Source organism: Phalangium opilio, unplaced genomic scaffold, assembly GCF_054372755.1.
Source record: "Phalangium opilio isolate 3A_F unplaced genomic scaffold, DU_Popi_V2 ptg000038l_1, whole genome shotgun sequence".
Taxonomy (NCBI): Eukaryota; Metazoa; Arthropoda; class Arachnida; order Opiliones; family Phalangiidae; genus Phalangium; species Phalangium opilio.
The window spans coordinates 1,612,295-1,633,723 of NW_028324161.1; the positions used below are offsets into that span (position 1 = coordinate 1,612,295).

At 38.4% G+C, this 21,429-nt stretch overlaps 1 protein-coding gene and 2 long non-coding RNA genes across 3 annotated transcripts; 1 reads left to right on the plus strand and 2 right to left on the minus strand.

Annotated features, from left to right (window-relative positions):
* Nucleotides 1-508: 508 nt before the first annotated feature.
* On the minus strand, nt 509-2,348 carry LOC149682587 (uncharacterized). Its single transcript, XM_089834194.1, has 3 exons — nt 2,198-2,348; nt 1,294-1,882; nt 509-857 (listed from the first exon to the last, which is right to left on the minus strand). Exons 1-3 carry the CDS (start codon nt 2,346-2,348, stop codon nt 509-511), a joined length of 1,089 nt encoding a protein of 362 aa, XP_089690320.1.
* A 15,489-nt stretch (nt 2,349-17,837) lies between these two features.
* Nucleotides 17,838-21,052, plus strand: LOC149682588 (uncharacterized). The gene is made up of 5 exons (XR_016365445.1): nt 17,838-18,058; nt 18,123-18,207; nt 18,319-18,357; nt 18,528-20,663; nt 20,742-21,052. It is a non-coding gene; the product is annotated as an uncharacterized LOC149682588 (long non-coding RNA).
* LOC149682589 (uncharacterized) lies at nt 18,408-19,487 on the minus strand. The gene is made up of 2 exons (XR_016365446.1): nt 19,360-19,487; nt 18,408-18,861 (listed from the first exon to the last, which is right to left on the minus strand). It is a non-coding gene; the product is annotated as an uncharacterized LOC149682589 (long non-coding RNA).
* Nucleotides 21,053-21,429: the final 377 nt, after the last annotated feature.

The following is a 21,429-nucleotide window of genomic DNA, read 5'->3' on the forward strand; positions in this document are numbered from 1 at the left end:
GTGATAATTAACCGATTTTGCTGATAATTTCGAAACTGATGTCGTCCTCAATACGTAGGGAAAGTAACAATTAAAGGAGATTCAATAAGATTACCGATTACAGGTAATTAACCTAGATTGACGAATACAGATATTTAAGCTAGATTAACGATTGCAGTTAATTAAGCTAGATAAACGATTGCAGTTAATTAAGCTAGATAAACGATTGCAGGTAATTAACCTAGATTGACGAATACAGATATTTAAGCTAGATTAACGATTGCAGTTAATTAAGCTAGATAAACGATTGCAGGTAATTAAGCTAGATTACCGATAGCACGTAATTAAGCTAGATTACCGATTATATGTAATTAAGCTAGATTATTGATTATATGTAATTAAGCTAGATTACCGAAATAGGTAATTAAGCTAGATTACCGAAATAGGTAATTAAGCTAGATTACCGATTATAGGTATTTAAGCTAGATTACCGATAGTAGGTAATTATGCTAGATTCGAAGTTTCTTATTCAGACTTGGTCCCCTGGACTGTAGGAACTATTGATTGGCTTCGATGGCTTGGTTTCGTTGGATATGTGCATGGATTCGGGTCTAAGACAGTCCAGACGGCTTCGTATTTGTCTTTTCAGGAACAGTTCTGATGGTGATTTTCCCTCGTCATTAAGGCGTCGTCTGTGATGAAACAGCGTTTTATTTAACCTTGACTGAAGTGAATCCAGTTGGATGGTTGCCAGGCCTTTCTTCACTGTTCTGATGGCTTTTTCCGCGTTACCGTTGGATCTCGGATGGTAGGGCGCAGTAGTCAGGTGATGCATTCCATGAGCCTTCATAAATTCTTGGAACTCCTCGCTGGTGAAGCTGGTACCATTGTCGCTCACGGGACACTTTGGAAGGCCAAATCTCGAAAAGATGTTCTTCTAGTACATGTATACTTGTTTTTGAACTAAAATCGTTCGTCGGGTACGCTTCTATCCAATTTGAATAGGTGTCCACGAAAATGAATACCATTTTGTTGTCCAATGGACCCACATAATCAATGTGTACGCGTTCCATTGGAAATTTTGTTGCAGGCCAACTGGATGTCTGTTAATGAGGCATGCTTGCAAATTGCTGACAACTGTTGCAGGTGGCAATTAGGTCCTCCACGTCTTTATCGATGTTCGGCCACCATACCGTAGCACGGGCAAGGCGTTTCGTTTTTGTTATACCCATGTGACTTCCATGCAATTCGTTGAGAACCGTGCGGCGATGGCGTTCCGGAATGAAAACCCTATTGTCCCAAAGTATGATTTACTCGTTTAGGGTGAGTTCCTCCTTTCTCGTGAAAAAGGTCTTCAGTTCATCGGGTACATCTTTGTCCTTGGGCCATCCTTCTTTGATGTATCTCAGTAGTTGTGACGTGTCTTTATTTTGACGTAGCTCATGACGAATGTCCTGGGCGGATATTGGTCCCTTGTTTAAGGTTGCTATTGACAAGACGTATTCTACTGGTTGAATGCTTTGATCGGTTTCATGAGGCAGTGGAAGACGGCTCATCGCGTCGGCATTTCCGTTCTTGACGCCGGATCTGAACTTGATTTCATAGTCATACGCCGCCAAGGTAACGGCCCATCTTTGGATTCGTCCTGATGCAGTGCCGGGTATTTGTTTACTTGAAGAAAATAACGAAGTTAGAGGGTTATGGTCGGTGAGGATCGTAAAGTTTCGTCCCAGAACGTATTCCCGAAACTTGGTGACGCCGAATAAGACAGCCAAGGCTTCTTTTTCAATGTGGCTGTAGTTGACTTCTGCTTTACTCAATGTGTGTGAAGCGAACGCTATTGGTCGTTCGGATCCGTCCGGTTGGATATGCGAGAGCACAGCTCCCACACCGGTGGGTGATGCTTTTCAATGGATCGTAGTGCGTGAGTACTTTTGCTGATGCAAGAACGTCTTTAGCTTTCTTGAATGCGTCGTCGGCCTCTTGGTTCCAGTGCCATTCAGTGGATGTCTTGGTTAGGTCGTACAGCGGTGCCAATAAGGTGGAGATGTTGGGAATAAATTTTGAATAATATGTGATTAATCCAATGAACGAGTTCAGTTAGGTTAGATGGTATGGGTGCTGCGAGAATGGGTTGTATTTTTTTTCGATGTGGGTTGCAGCCCGTTCCTGTCAAGGATGTGTCCCAAGTACTCCACTGAGTCGACCATGAAGTGACATTTCTCCTTGCGTAGTTTGACGCCTGCATCCGATAGTCTTGCTAGTGTAGTGTGAAGATTGTTGATGTGCTCTACTTCCGTTCGGCCTGTGATTAAGAGATCGCCTTGAAAAATCGCTATATTGTCTATTCCGTTTAGGATCTTCTCCATCTGACGTTGAAATACAGCCTTGTATATCGAAAAAGTCCCTTTGGGGTGTTGATGACAAGTAAATCTCTAGATTCGGGATCCAATTGTAATTGATTATATGCGTCGCGTAGATCTAGTTTGGTAAAGGTCTGCCCCCGTTGAGGTTGGCAAACAGTTCGCTGATTTTTGGCAGTGGGTATTGTTCGGTAGAAGTGGCTTTATTCGCCGTTAATTTGAAATCTCCGCATATCCATATTGAACCATTTGGCTTGATGACTGGAACTATTGGAGCTGCCCAATCGGAAATCGTGACTGGTTCAATGATCCCAAGCGTTTGCAGTCTGTCCAATTCTGCATAGACCTTCTCCCTGTAGGCGAATGGTATTGGACGCGGCTTGAAGAAACGTGGTTGGACATCCGGTTTCTTGTGCAGGTGGACTTGTGTTTTGCGAATTAAACCCAACCCGGGCGAAAATAGTGCATGATACTTGCGTAAAATTTCGTCGAGTCTTGTTGGTATGGGTACATTCGCCAGCGTCTTGATGCATGTTGTAGAGTTGTTGAAATTTATGTCAAATGCCTTGATCCAATTTCGTCCACATAGTCTGGTTCCCTCGTGCGCAACGACGAGAAGTGGTAATCTTCTTGTAACACCATTGTAGCTTGCGTAGATGTCGATACTGCCTTTCAGATCGACTTTTCCTCCATAGTACGTTCGGAGAGTTATGTCCGGATCGTGCAAGTCTGGCATGGTCGTCCCTTGGTATTTCGGTGAGTAGGTTTGGAAGGAAATCAAGGAATACGCTGCTCCTGAATCAATCTCCATGTCAAGGCATTTGTCGTTATGTTGAACTGAACTATGTATGGGTCTGGTGTTCCTCCAAGGCTTTGAATGTGGAACAGGTCGTACTCATTGTTCCTAGCGCCAGCAGGTACTGGTGGGTCATCCAGGCTGGTTAGTTCGTTTACCTTATTGTGTAAAGGTGTATTTTGCGTCGTGCTTGTATGCCTAGAGCTTAAGCACACCTTTGCCAGGTGGCCTGTCTTCTTGCAGTTTGAACAAACTGCGCGCATGTAACGACACGTGTTCGCCTTGTGCTCTGTGTGGCCGCATCTATAGCAAGTGCCTTTCGGTAGTGAAGTTGAAGGTTCTGATGCCTGCGTTGCCTTTCCCTTGCGTTTTGGACGTCGTCGATGGCTGAACTTGTGGACCGTAGGTTCCGTAACTGGATCATGAGGGTTGGAGTTAATCTGATGCATGTTTTTCATTGTAGTTTCAATGAGCGTAGCTATGGCAATGGCTTTGGTTAAGGCAAGTGGAGTAGGTTCCGATAGGAGTCGAGCTTGAGTCGTTTCGTCTTGAATCCCTGCTACTAATCTGTCTCTGATGCTGGTGTCCAAAATGACGCCGAAATTGCAATGTTGTGCTAAGCGCTTTAATTCGTAGACGTATACTGCAACGGACTCTCCGGGTAATCGGTTCCTTTTGGAAAAGTTCAGGCGTTCCACTATCTCAAAAGGGGCTGGTGAAAAATGGTCATTGAGAGCTGTCTTCAAGTCGGCCAAGGTCTTAGTTCATATCTAAGTTCAGCTATCTAAGTTCTCGGTTAAGAAAACAGTTAAGAGATCAGTGGATTGGATTTAGCTCAGTTGTATAATTTTCTGGTTTCCAGTCACAATAACAACTCTTATATTTAGCATTCTTGATCAATATCGGTAAATTGCATTGAGTTCCTGATTTTTTGTCTCAGTACTGACACAAACGCCACGATTTAATGTTAAATTGTTAAAACATAAACATTCACGACTAAAACACTCCCTTGGTGAAAAAGCAGCCGACGACTCGAAGTCGAGGAGCCGTACGAGCGGGATTTTTTTTCGACAAGAGAGAGCGCAACATTCGGATTTTTTTCCGGCGCGGGCGAAATGGGAAGAAATTGCTGGATACATTACGCCTATGGAGGCTGAGTAACTTATAGGGAGCTAACATATTATTCACTCATGCTATTACCGTTAACCTCTGCAAGTTTTGATGGAAAGGAGAAACCGGGTTAGACCGCGGAGGAAAACTCCTTTAACAAGCGGGGAGAGAACTTGCAAACTCTACGCAGAAGGATTTCTTCCCAGATTTTTCACCCAGTGCCACAGTCCGGGATCGAACCCGAGATCCTCTTGCTGCGAGGCGAAAGCGCTAACCGCCACGCCACCCCACCCCACCCCACCCCACCCCACCCCACCCCACCCTTAGTATTTGGTTTGTCCGGCGTAAGTAGGTTCCGGAGAAGAAGATATGCTTTGCTTCCAATCAGAGTAAGGAAAGTGGCTTTAGCCTTTGCTTCCTCAGTGATTTTCAATCTTTCGAGGTAGACGGACCATGGTTCGGATGATTCGTCAAATGACTGGAAGTTTCCGATAGAAGGCATGTTTACTCCGGTATTTAGTCGAAACGATGAGGTAATTGGGTTTGAAATGTAGCCGTAAGGTGCGTAAAGTTGCCGTAGGACGAAGCTAGTCGTATCTCGCCTCCGTCGCCATTTGTTGTGTCGTAACCTCAAGTAATGTAAACTCGCAACAGGATAAAACTATACACTAATACTTTAGTTAACACAGGTTTTACTTAAATAATTTGATAAATATAATTGATATTTATTATTTTAATCGTCAATTATGTATTGCTATTCTAGGTAAATCATTTAAGGAAACGTTAATTCTACTATCATTTGTATCTTCGCTAATATAGACGTTTCAAGTGCAACATAGCCCTTTGTTTCGCCCTACACAACTAGGTAGTATATAAGGCTGTCGAATTACAGTTAAAAGCAGTGTTTCCACTTTGCGGCGAAAAAGTCCGTTTTCGGCGAAAATCTAGTCTCTGAGCACCAAAATATTGAAAATGCGGCGAAAACCGTTTAAAACGGCGAAAAAAGCGGCGAAAACTTTATTTAGATTTTTTTTATGGTTCAGTTCTTTTCATCACACATTTTTGCTCAGTTTTTATAATATCTAGTAGGCTATGGGCTCAGGGTCTGATTAGGCTCACATAGGTGGTAGTGATTGGTGAATTTGGTGCCATTGCTTGGCGGTCTTAAATTATAATGGGATGCAACAAGCGTGATCGATTTGGCTCAACTTGGCTACGCTTTGTGTTTCTCTCAAGCACAGCCAACTCCATCGCGCTATAAAAGCCCCTTCAAACAATTTTTCCTATGTAAATGCGCGTATCAGGAATTTTCGGCTTTTTAGCTCGAAAAATAAAAGGAGTCAGCTTTTAATATGATCGTCTATGGGAGGAACACCATTTTTTGACCCTTATTTTAAAAATTTGGTTCATATTTCTTGAAATTTAAATGAGATGTGAAAATTAAAAGCGCAAATTGCTGATCTGGGCTTTTACATAGCGTTTGCAGCCTAACCATATAGAGTGGGCTGTGGTTGGACCAATAAAAAGAGAAAAAAATTATGGGATTTTTTGCGGCGAAAATCTACTACAGATGGGGCGAAAAACAGCACTTTTGCACCTAAAATGGGCGAAAATCCTAACCTTCGAGTGGAAACACTGGTTAAAAGTAAGAATAACCGCAATTGCGAAAACCTTTGGTAGACAACCCACCTTTGGGAGGCAAGACGTTTCTAGTAACCCTAGCTGCTCGCCCGCGTATGTCTTAAAACCAGAAACCAAAGATGATGATGGAGGAGAAGCCAATGTGACCGATTGGTGTCTATGTGGAATGGACGGAAGATCAGTAGATGGTGGTGATTAGAAACCAGTATGTATAAACTGGTGTCCAAGTGGGATGGACAAAGACCAGAAGATGGTGCTGTGTAGAAGCTAGTGTGTACAGACTGGGGTCCATGTGGGATGGACAAAGAGCAGAGGATGGTGGTGATTAGAAGCCAGTGTGTGCAGACAAACGTCACTCGGAGAGGTAAAAATGTGAGAAAGAACCGGTGGAACCATTTCAATCGAAATGGAGATCCGATTCATTTTCGCTAATATTGTTGGCGAATAAACAGCTAGAGTTTAAGCATAGCCCACACTGTAAAAAATTGTGATATCTAAATAGTGCCAAAATGGTGTTAAAACAATGTACACTATTTGTAAACCTTGACAAGGTGCTGAAATAGTACGAAAATAGTTCGATATTTTAAAAACACCATTAGCTTAAACCAATGCTGTAGAAATGGGTTTATAAAGCATAATTCTCTAAAAGGTGTGCAAATGATACCTTCAAAGGGTGCGATTCAGCAGGCATGCGTTAAGACTTTAACGCAAGAAAACTTGCGTTATGATATCACTTTGCGTTAATTTTTTAAAAATGCGATTCACGTGTCAGCGTTACGATATCACGCGTTATCATAACGCCAAATGTCGGGGATACCGTATCGCCATCCGATTGTTAGCGTTATAGCTTTATCGCGAGCGTTATAAAAAGTTTTGTCGCTTTTTTCCTCGCCAAAATTCAAAATGGCTTCATCCGTGTTGTTTATCCTTTCGTTGCGGACTGCTAAAATTGAGGAAAGAAGAGATTTAAATAGGGAAAGAGTTTTTAGAGATGATACTCAAGCGTTCGAACTGCCGGAAAAATCTTTTCGAATGTTATTTCGGTTAACTATACCACTAGCCATAGATTTAATTGAGGCTCTGCGAGACAGTCTAACTGGACCAAGGCCCAGCATTATTTCAATCGATAATAAAGTAAGGATTTGCTTTCTACTTTTATTGAAGTGTAAGGTCAATAAACATCGATTTAAAAATGTTGGAAATCCTTTGGGTGCTTATGGCATTAAGATTTTTTCGGTTGGTTCGTACCAACGAGCTGTAGTTCAGGAATTACTGCTTCGAGTGAGCCAGTCTACAGTTTCAAGATGCGTTAAGGCTGTAAGCCAGTCATTAACCGATACGCTGCTCAAAAAGACGGTTAAATTCCCCCTAATTACCTCTTTTCAAGTCATTTTTTTACCCCATTTCAATATATTTACACTATTTCAAGTCTATATATACCCCATTTCAAGCCCTGTTTACACAATTGCAAAACCATATATTTACCTCGTTTTAAGTCCTTATTTACTTCATTTCAAGCCTCTATTTACAACAATTCAAGCCTCTATTTACTACAATTCAAGCCTCTATTTTCATTTATTCAAGCCTCTATTTTCATTTATTCAAGCCTCTATTTACACCACTGCAAACCCCTATTTACCACATATCAAGTCATTATTTACCACATTTCTAGCCACTATTTGTCCATTTCAAACCCCAATTCATCTAATATCAAACCCCTTTTCTCCACATTTACTGGAATCATTATTGTCGTGTTCAGTGGGACTTCTCTACCTATCCTATTTTGTATATACACGTTGAAGGCTTTTCTATTATATCAAGCTCGATTTAACACGACTATAAGTTAACGCCTTTAAAATTATCCAAATGAACTAATGGAGTCAGATCGGTGTTAATAATGAGCACATTTCACTTTTAAAAGCACCACCTTTCTTTCGTCTATAAGCACAATTTTCAAAACCATATTTTCAATACATGATTTTAATTATTGCTCATTCGAAAGTATTTCATGGCAAAGGAATTGTTATTTTTATGCTACAGACCGAGATTAATATTAGATCATTGCGTAATAAACGCGGGCCTTTTCGGAAAAATGCTCTATCTTTTTAGGTCCTTGAAAAATAACGCTATATTTATTTAGGTTTTTGAACAATAAGCATCTTCCTTTTCCAAAATATTTCTTGTTTTAGATCAATTTAGGGTTAGCGAAGGCATAGGTTAGTTTTGCTTACGGTTCCAAGTTTTAAGCATTTGACCTCTTGATAGTAACCGTATGCATATATTCATATCCTAAAATGCTAAAAACTGAAAAGCAATTTCAAAAATAACAAACTTTTTTTCGGTGACAGCGTTTAAAAATGAAATATTTGCTTATGTCGTTTTTATAGGCACTATATTACGTTAGAAAATTGTTTTTGGGTACTCCTATGTTCGAACTTCATTACAGTGTTACATAATGCATTTGGCTTAAAAATAACAATTTGCTAATTGCTTTATCAAGGTACATTTCTTCGATTTGAAAATATTTCGTTCTTCTGAACGTTAAATTTTGCTTAATATTTAAAAAATACTTGTAATTATTGCTCATTTTGTCATGGAAGAAGAAGGGTGTAATAGAATGGTGAAGTGAATAGGCAGATGGCTACGCGAAATGTAGGGTCACGTGGGAAAACTCTCCTCTCCTCTCGGCACTAGCTGTAACTCGATTACTGCTCTGCGCAATATTGGCGCGCAAGCCACCTCCTTAATACCGGCATCATGATTTAAGGCTCATAAAAAGCGCGTACAGAGAGGGATACACTGTTTAGATCCGCTCTCTACCGCCGCTACTACTGCGCAAAAGCTTTCAACGTTGGTGATAAACTCGGGAAGGAGGGGATGAAAAGGGGGAAGTTACGATTTTTCAACGCGCTCTCGTTAACACTATAGGACCCTTCCATACACCCTTCTTCTTCCATGATTTTACCTATCAATGTTCATTAGATAATCTGATTGTCGCAGATGTAGATTCTTCGAGTTCCCGAGAATAACTGTATATCCATCGGGAACTTTTTACCTCTCCGAGTGACGTATGTCACGGAGAGGTTCTAATCTCGACGTGTCTGTGTCTGTCTGTTGTTATTGACTTATACCCCAGGGGACCGCGTTCGCAGTTTGAAAATCGGAGCAAACGTGTTCTCAATTTCCGGAAATTTCGAAAATTGTATTACGCTTACAGGCTATTACTCCATTGCCTGTCTAACACCAACAGCCTCTGGTCTATGCCCATCCCACCTGGACACCAGTCTGTACATACTGGCTTCTAATCACCACCGTCATCTGCTCTATGTCCATCCCACATTGACACCAGTCTGTACTTACTGGCTTCTAACACCACCATCTTCTTGTCTTTGTTTTTGTCCATCCCACATTGACACCAGTCTGTACTTACTGGCTTCTAACACCACCATCTTCTTGTCTTTGTTTTTGTCCATCCCACATGGATACCAGTCTGTACACCTGGCTTCTAATCACCACCGTCATCTGCTCTATGTCCATCCCACATGGACACCAGTCTGTACTTACTGGCTTCTAACACCACCATCTTCTGGTCTTTGTTTTGTCCATCTCACATGGACACCAGTCTGTACACCTGGCTTCTAGTCCATCATCATTCTTATGGTTAAGACATACGCGGCGATCGGCCAGGGTTACGAGAAACGTCTGGCCTCCCAATGGGGGGCTTCCACCAAAGGTTCACGCAATTGCGCTGTTCTTATCTATAGCTGCGATTCGAAACCATTATATACTACCTATTTGAATAAGGCGAAGCAACCGGCGTATGCTTCATTTCAAACGCCAATATTAGTCAAGTCTCTCAAGAATGTTTAATTGTTCTTTATCAAAACGATGTAACGCTCAATAAGGCGAACAACTAACGAAGAAAATAATTAATATTAATTATATTTATTTTAATATTTAAGATAATCTTGTTTCTCAACTCAAAATTAATACGGAAAGAGTTAAAAAGCAGTCTATGCTTTTGTCTGTGTGTGTCCGTCCATTGTTACACTAGTGCGTCGCGTTAGCAGTTAGCCTTGTGTTGATGTGTTAAGAAATCATACAGAACCTTAATATTCCCTTTTTCCATAATATAAAGTGAATATGTGGAAGTATTTTTCGTAATTATGATGCATTTAGTACTTTTGTAGCTTTAAAGCTCTGTTTCATTTTGATTTTCCAAAGATTTTTTTAATATTGTTATTTGTAATGGCTGTTTATATATTACTTAAGCTATACTACATCTGTATATAGAATAATCCTTGGTTTAGTGCAGTAATGTCCAACTACGGGCCACTTGTGTCCCGCCCTGCTCTATAATTTGGCCCCGGTTGAGTGAAAAATTTAATGGTTTTAATTGCCCGCCGATGTAATTCTACGGGTCCACCTATAAGTTCTGATGGCCCACCATAGGATGAATGAGAATCGATATTGTGACAATTATTTTTGACGAAGAAGCTTTTATTAAATAGTTATATTTAGAAATACGATGTATAACTACTGTCACCAGATGGTGGTGTGCTGTGCTACTAATTTCACACCTTTCTTACTCGTCTAAAACAACTTATTTCCAGCCCGTTTTGGTCCGATTTTCAAGGCTCAGTTTTAGTTCTGTTTCGTTGAGACTGAAGCAATTTTAAGTTAAAATATGGGTTCAAGTTCCCAAATAAGAAAGCCTAGCGAGAGTTATCGCGTTTTTCAAGAAAAATGGACGTACAACTACTTTTTTGTTTCTGTTCAAGGTAGGCCAGTTTGCTTAATATGCAAGGATTCAGATGCTGTAGTGAAAGAATGGAATATTAAGAGATATATAATTAAACAAAAGAAAAGTCAGGTTTCTCACTAAAACTGGTAAAAATAATTGAAAATAGGTGAATTTTCATTGTGTGGCCCGCTTGATGGTTTCTAAATTTGAATATGGCCCACCGTGAATAAAGGTTGGACATCCCTGATATAAAGTGAACATGTGGAAATATTTTTCGTAATTACGATGCATTTATTACTTTTGTAGCTTCAAAGTTCTGTTTCTTTTTGATATTCCAAGGATAGTTTTTAATATTATTACTTGAAATGGCTGTCTATATATTACTTAAGCTATACTATATCTGTATATAGAAAAATCCTTGGTTTGGTGATTTCATGGAGAAAGCTAATACCTAGACTCCGGCGGGTATATCAAGTATTATCCGCAATAGGCTTAGTGATCCAAAGAGTAAATAATTGAGACCAGAGGTGTAGTAAACTTTGGGTTTTGATTTTCGTGTCTGAAATGAAGGGACATTAACGGTTCAGAGTGAGCCGAAAGTTAATTACACGCTTTAATAATCAGGTTTAGATTTTATAATAGAAGAAAGCATCATGGATGCAATTAGGTCAGTAAAAGGTCTAATCGTTATCGGGTTATAGCTTCGAAGTTTTCATTGTTGCGATGGTGAGCATTGACTTTCAATGCGTCTTACCACAAGTAAGTATTGGTGATTTTTAACGTTAACACTCATGTTGGCAAACTAAGAGTATCGTTGAGGTGAAACGAGACAGTAGTATTTATACTGCAAACCAGTTGTGAATGTAGCTATGAGAATATAGGGTAAACTGCTAAAGCGTAGACAATTCCGCCTTTACAAACACATAAGGTTATATCTCTCGAAAAATTATATACTACATTTCCTGTTCTTTTCCCCTTTGACTGATTTCCGTGTGTCCAAGATTTATGTTTATTGGATGTAAAATGTCGTCTGCTTTACTGTATATTCGCAATGCTTGGAGTACAGCTTCAATAATTCATAAATTTTAACTTCAAATAGAGAAATAATTTTATGTCTAGGTAAATAACTTTGTAGTAGTAGACCTCTTGACTCGGAGAGGTAATATTTTGGTTTTCCCAACTTGTAATCATTATATACCGATTGCAAAATCCGCCAAATTGCGGGGTTTTTCAGCCGAATGGAAGACAATCTGTAAATTTCCGTAGAAGAAAACTTGAAATGGGGTGAACAGGGGCTTGAAATGGAGTAAATAGGCTTTGTAATGGTGCAAGTAGGGATTTGAAATGGTGTAAGTAGGGGTTTGAAATGGTGTAAGTAGGGGTTTGTAATGGTGTAAGTAGGGGTTGGAAATGGAGTAAATAGGGCTTTGAAATGGAGTGAATAAGGTTTGAAATGGAGTAAATAGGGCTTTGAAATAAAGTAAATAGGGCTTTAAACTGGAGTAAATAGGGTTTAAAATGGAGTAAGTAGGGCTTTACAATGGAGGTGGATTTTCCTAAAACAAGGAAAATCCAACAATGTAGAATACGACTTTTAACCGAGTAACCGCAGCTTGTTTAGAACTAGACATTTCAATAGCCCTAAAAACGTTTTGCACCTTTACTCAGCAGAAGTTTTGAAATGTGTATGCCTACGGCGAGAATGTTAAGCCAATCCCAAGTTTTATTGGTGTTTAACTAAATAATAAGCGCACAAAAGCGCAGTCAGTGATGTTATAGACTTGACAGGGATCGAACAATGAATACAAAAACTGTTCGAATGTAATGGGTGCTGGGAGATCTTCAAACACCGTGAAACAACATTACCGTCGTAGGCATCCATCTATTTATTTTATACCCTTCTGCTGAGCGAAGGTACACAACGTTTTTAGATAGAAGGCTATTGAAATTGCCCTATAGTTCTAAACAAGCTGGGTTCTCGGATTAAAGTCGAACTTTACATTGTTGTTGGGGGCCACATCTCCGAAACCAAATTTTGTACACCCCATGTTCTTTGATACTTTCCATTCAGTTGGGCCCAAAAAAAATTCCTCCATTATTGATGTACTTTTCCAAAATACCCTGTATATATATGCTCTTTAAAAGCATATCGGGTTGCCGTTGGAAGCAGTAATCATTGCATCAACAATCGAGTATTTTCTCTACCTCTAGAACCTAACTATATACGTAATATATAATGAGTATAAAAGTCACCATCTTCGCGGTCAGACTTTCTGCCCAGTTCAGGGAACCGAAAATATAAGAATGCGCTAAAACAAAAAGCTACTTTTTACCTTAATGAAATGTTTGATTTCGTAGTCTACAATATCAAAAACAATGGGCATGTCAGGGTATTTAAAGATATCGTTCATGCTATTTATGTTGCGATCAATGTCCACCGTCAGTTTGGTCGACAGGTTGGCTTTAAAGTTTTCCACCAAAATGAAACAGCCCATAAAATAGATGGCCAATACAATATTCTTGACAGTTTCGCATTTGTTCTCCAAAGTATCAGAGACACCAAGGAATACCCGGGGTAGTAGCGGCACGAATTGTTTGGCAATCGCAAAGATGAGTTTCCAAAGTGTGTAATTGAACAAAACAATAAAAATCCACACCTGTTAAATCACAATACGCCATTTAAATATAAAAATGTTAGCTTTTGCGGCGAGACTTTACGGTTTCGTGTCAAGTTCCAGCAGTGAATAATTCTTAATTCCAGTGTCAAGCTGAGTCGTAAATGTCTTGTTTCGATATCAGCGGTGTTGATTTATATTTAGAAAGTGTCTATGTTTACGAGATATTTCAATTTATTTAAAAGAACTCGCGCGATTAACCAAAAAAATGGGTTTCGCTAAATTTTCTCCATACTTGGAAACCAGATAAAAAGCATGCTTTACCTAGAACAAATTTGAAACCTTCCTATGGTGTTTATGATGTAAAACATGCAGTTTGTCAAATTGCTAACGAATTGTGACTGTGCAGAAAGCAAAAATACAAACAAAGAAAGCTCTTTTTTAAATATTTAATTTTGATTAAACTTTCTGAACTGTTAACTAATTCGTCATAAAACTAAATAATGGAAGGAAACACCCTGTATGGAAAAATCGTTTAAATTTTCACTTTTTGTGGAACTTGGGTGATTCTCAATTTTACAAATAAAAATATTGCGTAAACTATTAAAAAGGGTATGCGAATTTACAAAAGTCTCTACTTTCAAAATATCAAGTGGTTTATATAATTGAACCAAATTTTCTATTTTTAAAATCACGAAAACTCAGTTTCGATATATCAACAATTTTGTCTTATCGAGCTTGTTTGCCCATTTTATAACATCACTATGACGTGAGGAAAAAAAGGACAGGAATCCTATACGCGTCTCGAGCTTCTCGCCAGTCTAAAAACTCTGTCTGATAGCATGGAGAATGGCACCATCTCACGTGAAAAATAAATCTGTGACGTCAGACTACGTGGAAATGTTTTAGCCTTTCATAAAAAGTGGATTTCAAATAATTTCATATGAAACATTTTCAAATGCATATTGCCAAATAACCACAAATCGGAGAATTAAAAGCTTGATACTTTTGAATTCACAGAAATTAACTCTATCTTTTGTTATATAAATCAGAGGTTTTTCAAACGAAGCTTCTCATTCCCTTTAAAAATACCCTAGACACTATCCACATAGAAATCCTCTTCTCTGATATCGAAAATCATTTTCACATTATTCTAAAGTTACTATTAGAAAAATTTCACATTTTAGATCATTTCTTTGCCTTTAGTAGTACGTCCTTAGAGTTTTGACGTCAAATTGGTTTTCTATTGATTTTGAACTATATTAGATATCATAGCCCCAGGTATCATTTCTCTAAGCTGAATAGATTTAGAGTTAACAAAAATATTAAAAAAAAAATAATTGAAACCAATGCAAAGTATATTTGAAATAGAGCGTACGTAAAATTTTGGAAATTGAACTAAAATGGCATTGTGCGAAGATCTCGATACCTGCGTTATTAAGATCAACGATCTAGTTTCTTTCAACGAAAATACCACTATATTTCGAAGTGGTCGGCTAGCTAGTACCTGTACCCTCAGCGCTCAGGAATTTTACTTTAAATAAATATACGACTACTCTATTTCCAAGCACCTTGAACTTTGGTTTTGAGTCTTACTGTAGTAGTGCTGTGCTAGTAAAAGTAATGAAATACAGTTAAAGGAGCGTTTACTATTATTATTTTATTTATTTATTTTTCAAGTTTAGGTTAGAAATTTTCGTTTGGAACTTTGCGCGAAGTATAACAATGGCTACAAGTGACTTCGGTGAGGAATGAGATTCCGAAGAAGATATTAATGAGAAATTAAGTTAGTTAAATTTAAAGGGAAGAAGACTAATACGGTCTGGGAATTGATGGAAGTAGTTGTCGATGATCAAAATTACAACAAATGTCTATTATGAGAGCAATAAATTAGCAGAAAGTGTGAAAACACTAGAAAATCAATTCCCAATTACTCGATAAATACTCGAAACAAATTTTTCAAATACTCGATAAATACTCGAAACAAATTTTTCAAATACTCGATACTCGATTCGAGTACTCGAGACTCTGCTCGATACTCGATAAGGGAAAATTTCAATACTCGAGACTCGACTCGAAACCAAAAATTCAAGGCTCGCACAGCCCTATACTGTAACCTAGGCCTAGCTTTTTTAAAGGCTCGATACCTAACTCGAGGCTGAGTACTCGCACAGCCCTACTTCTGCCCATATTTAGTTGAAATTCTGGATCGAGATTTAGGCATTTGCATCGACCCTCTGACCGGCAAATAAATACTAGCGAAGAGACATACCTGAGGATGGAAAACTTCAACTATTCCGGATAATGATACATGGTATTCAGCTTCACGAAAAACTGACAGAACGTTGCGTTCGTAAAGATGAAAAGGGTGAGTGAGAGTTTTGTTCGGGAGTAATGGAATATTAAAACACGTAGAATGCCACCAAGGTGTAGAGTCTAAATCGCCGAACTTAAACAAAACAAACCATAAAACCAATATAATTATCCGTGTTTCTTGTAGAAAAACAATACTTGCCAAGTCGACATTATCGACGACAGGTGAGTACGTTATGTTAACCCTAAAAAAACTAGTAATTTATCTCTTATGTTTACTTTGTTTTGGAAAACGCTGGTAACAATTACCGGCCTGTCGGATACAATAGGAAATCATAGATAAGGGACTCTCCTTGTCGGTATTTGCTGAAATCTAATGTTTTCGTAATAAAGTTGAAGTGTTTCTAGAAAAACCAAAACGGAGACAACAAGTATTGAAACAAAAATATAACCTCTTCAAACACTAGCTTCCCAATAGTTTCACCTGAATATGCTACGCTTTCTGGTATTTAGATATAACGAAGTGTAGTTATTATTATTCATGCGTCATATCAGAAGTAAGATGAGACTTGAAGTAAAGAGCTCTAGCATTGGTCGTAGATCCTGGCACTAGTGAACAAATTTGAGTATTTTATCATGCCGCTTCCATCGCGCCTACACTAGAGAGAGAAAAATTGGTCGAGTTCCAAAAAATTTCCTACCCCCTTCTCCTGAACCTAAAGCCGCGAAACACGGACGCGGGTGCTTGAATCTAGTTCGGCCGTCTACCGCCACGAGCGTCTCACGTTTTGGAGGGCAAACTCAGAAACCGTTACCAGAGGGCCAACCGTTGGAGTGTTATCAAGAATATTCACTTTCGCCTAGTGAAGAATTTGGTTAGCTCAGTACTTCTAGTCTCATCTTACTTCTGGTCATATATAGATCTCTTGAGAACTAGTTGCTTATTTGCACACCGTTATCTCGCCATATTTAATAAATACTCGAAGTTTTCCAACATGATTCCTTATTTTTGGGGGTGGAAAGTGCATGTTATTTTTATGTACTAACCAAATACAATACCCATGTTTTCCAACCTGCTACGGTAATATATGAGATGCCCCTGCGGTTGGGTACATTAAGTTCTTATAACAACGCGCTTATATGTATTTAACTATTTTCCATCAATTTAGCTACAATGCATCGATGGAACCAGGAACCTTTGAATCTAAACAGGCCATTTTCTGGGTCTTTCTGCTTGAATTAAAGAGGAAGATGTGTAGAAATCGTCACCTCTGACGTCATGCTTAATGTATCTGAACTAAAAACCACGTGATATTGACATAGCTAGCGACGCTTGCCACGATTCTCGCGACTTCCGAGCGCCAAACCCAAATGTAAACAAATTATCTTTGCGTGTGCTGAACGAGTAGACCTAGGGTTTAAGTTATTTTGAAATTTTTATTTATGGAGTAAAAACTGGGGTTCGTCTTAAGTAAATGTCTAAAGGCCCGTTTTCAATCAAGCTTTTCAAGAAGCTTTTGCTTCAAAAACTGAAGCAAAACGCTAAAGCGAAATCGGGACACGTTTTCAAACACGCTTTTTGGGCGCTTCTGAATTAGATTCGCGTGAAATAATCGAAAAGCTGGTATCTACCTCGGGTAGATATTAGCTTTCGCTTTTATCCGAAAAAGCACTTGGTCTGGTAGTCACGTGGGTACGTTATTTCTCTCGACCGATTTTTACTTTTCGCGCTCTTTAGAGCTGAAAAGTATTGTTCCGATCTCTGTTGGCTGGACGGCTGGACGGCTGGACGGCTGGTCGGCAGGTCGGCTGGCTGGATTTTGGTGTGACCTGATGAGATTCGTCATAAATAAACTTTTTGAATTTCAAATTTCCCGCGAATTTTCGACTCGAAATTCACCCGTAGTTCACGTTACACCTCATAGGTGGCGTAACGTATTTAATTTCAATTGAAATTATTTTCCTGTCGGCGCCGGGCTTCGAACCTGCAATGTCCCAATCCATACGAGACGTCAGTGAAGACGCCCGGCCGCGCGCTCTACCACGAAGCCACGCTTGCTTGTAATATAGAGCGAGATAAATTATAGTCAAGAGAAGAGTAAGGTAGAACGATATGGACCCCCCCCCCCGACCTCCCCGACGCCCGCCACGAGACGAGAGAGAGCTGTCTGGCTTTGGATATGGACCCCCCCCCACCTCCCCGACTCGCGCCACTGGATGCTGTCGAATATATATTGTATCGCGCTAGAGGAGGAGAGACAGTTAAACATTACAATTAATATTATTATATTAATCAAAAAAGAAATTAAAGTTCTCCCCGACAGAAGGCGCGCTAAGCAGAGAGAGTTTTCTAATTTTTTTGAAGACTCGTCTGCTTAAAAGTTAGGGAGGTTGATTTACTAATAAAATTAAATGTATTAACAAAATGAAACTCGAGTCAGCGTTTTAAAACTATAACTAGTTTGGGACGGAGGTACCATTGCTCACTATTTGTTTGGCAAGTTTAGAATTAAATGATCACTTAACGGAACTGACATAAAATAATAGGTAGATTTTTGCAGAATTAAATTGCAGATTCTTTGCAAAATTAACTAATCATTTTGGCAGTTTCCGCTCTCGCTGGGTTCATCTACTAATAATAGTTACGTAAGTGATAATTATAAAAATAAAATCAACAACTCAAAGATATAAAATGAAATTTATGATCAAATTGAAACTAATTTCAATCAACGACAAACGGAATCATCATTTTGGCAGTTTCCACTCTCGCTGGGTTCATCTACTAATAACAGTTACGTAAGTGATAATTATAAAAGTAAAATCAACAATCTCATAAAATCAACAACTCAAAATATAAAATGATATTTATGATCAAAATGAATCTAATTTCAATCAACGACAAACGGAATCAACGTGTTCATCTCTCCATCCACGGAAATATGAAATTTCTACATGAAACATGAAAGTGCTATCAACCTAACAATTTTTAGAAATGTAATTTTAATCAATGAAACATACTCATTTAAAGTTAACTAATTATAAGTCGCTAATTTGATTATTATATTTAAAAAATTATATTATTTAAGTAATAAATTTAACGATGGTGTTGATAGTACCAATAGAGTATTCAAGGATTGATTACGTTAATATCAACGTATCAAACAAAAAGTATTTAATTATAATTTGGAATTTCAATTTAAATTTATACAGTTTTTTAAATGCCCATTGAGATTCAGAGTCTGTCACTGAATGTTGAAGATCTCCAGTCTCTGCCAAGTGATTTAAATTTTCAGACCCTCTCTTTGGGAAAGGGGGAATTAAATTAACGAGACTTACAAACTGACATCATCCTTAAATTAAATAAGGATTATAAATGATAAGTTAATCAAGGTATTGAAGGTTTAATTAACGTTACTTTGAAAGTATCAAATTAAAAATTTACAATTTAAGCTCATCAATAAAAAGAACATTAAGATAATTATTAATAGGCCTTTCCTATTATGGGGGTAGTAAAACTGTACCAGTCCAGAAAGAACATATAATTTTGTTTAAGAATGGACTAGCAATAATTTCCTATTTTGTCTTCCTTAAACTTTGTATTTTGGCAGCTCTGTTGCCAAGAGTTTTTTGTTAGTTTGGCAACCTAGGCCATCGTCACCAAAGCAATGTTTTTTCCTAACCTCAGGCTCATACTCCGAAGTGTGTACCTTATTCTAATGTTAGGAAAGGATTTTAAAATATCCATGCGGTGGCATAACTAGATAAATATCAGCAACAGTTGAAAAACCTTGGCCTAACTTTTAGGGTGGTCTGCTACAGTATAAGGTACAATTCGTTCAGTAATATAAATCGGTTACATAATAATAAAAATATAAATTTAAATAAGATTTGCAAACGCTTCAGAAACTCCCGTTTCTCGGACCCCGAGTCCACGTCTCCCCGATACACTAAAGACCGAGGCTTAAACCTCGTAGCTCGCGGCCATCTTTATTGTTTACATCATGGGCTCGTCACTACAGGGTAGGAAATAAGACAGGTTTACAAGTCCCAAACAAGTTTATTAATTGCTCGGACCAGTTTATTTATTCCAAAAGTTGGGGTCAGTGGTATGAGGGAGCACTTTATTAATTATGGTTTTTGGAAAAAATAGACGGTGGGACCAGTTTATAAATTCGGGGTTCCTTATTAGAATTTTTCTAGCTCAACACATTTTCTACCAATTCTACTCATAGGTAGTTAGTACTCCTTGGCTACAACTTCCCTACAAAAGTTTTGTATTCTATTGACTATTGATCTTGTCTAGCGTCTATACTCTAGAATGAGTCTCTTGTAGTCGACAGTCTAGACCATAGCCAGTACTAGTTGTCAGTAGTCGTATTTCTCAGTAGTGTATGGTCACATTACTAGATTTTGATTTGGCTTACTGATAGCGAGAGAAGATATTGCCACCGAATTTATGTAAAATGCAATAAGGAATAAGGAGAGTTCAGAAAAGGATTAAGAACTTCAAATATCATTAGACATGTTGATTGATATTTAGTGGCAACTAGTTGAAAAGTTGTGATAAGAAATAAAAGTTAACTGTTATGGATTGTTATATGCTACTTTTTCCTACAGTAAAAATTCAAATTCAATTAGAATTTTCAGCTTCTTTACTTTTGTGTCTTTACGTGCTTTTTATTCTCACCATTTTAGAAATTTAATTTATAGTGGGACCGGTAAAATAATAATTAATGCGAGGGTCACTGGTCCCAAGGACCACCACCACATCCGCGACACCAATTCGCCGCCGCCATGGATTAAATATACCTTACAGGGATAGTTATGTCCCCCAACATTTTAGTATATCACGAGTTGAACACGTTTGTTTCAAACAAGGCAGCCAGATATTTCCGCCGTTCCCCAAATTTACTGATTCATCCGGAAGTAGATTCTTGATATGTCGCCATCTCGCGTCGACCGCGTGAGATGATAAAACCGTTAAATCGCGTGTTTTCGAAAAAATCGGGCGTTTTCAAACATGTTGCAAAGAATTTGTCAATTAGATGATTTAATTCATGTTAATTTTAGGGATTGTAGCATTACTACTTGAACTAAATACAGTAAGTAACCTTTTCACATATTTGTATTATATAACCCCGTGCATCAGTATTTTTGAAACTTCCGGTCTTTGACAATAGTGACCGACAGGGGCGCCTGGAACAAATATTTTACCCCTGTAAGGTATATTTAATCCATGCCGCCGCCCACTCCGAAACAGACGAGCGCCTGAAAGGCTCAACCTATGAGACAGCAGCTAAACCAAGTTTTCACCATAATAACAATAACCTCATGAAGGACAGTATAAATAATAAGTTTAAACAAACTTTTCACCATAATAACAATAACCTCATAAAGGACAGTGTAAATAATGACTTTAAACAATCTTTTCACCACTATAACAATAACCTCATAAAGGACAGTATAAAATAGTGAGTTAAACGAAGTTAAATCTGAATTACAATTTACCTCATTAAGCTCAACCAAACTGTTACAAATGCATAGCGCAATATTACAAGTTGCCAATGATCTTCGAATTTTATTGTTAAACCCTCACATTATCTTAAGACTCATACAGTCACTGGGTTTTAATCTCACGGGAGAGTATTGCTATATTCGTAATTCCCGCCTATTCCAAACACAACCTAGATGGCGCCCCATCCTCAGATATCGATTGATTGTAACCCCCATTTTCTAAGCATGAGATATAGGAGAGAACATTCCTCACTTCTTTATCCGCACTCAAGCGGCATCCTTGCCACCCAATGTAACGAATGACCATAATCATATGGTAGAATAAATCTTGGATACTGATTAGTATATCTCGCC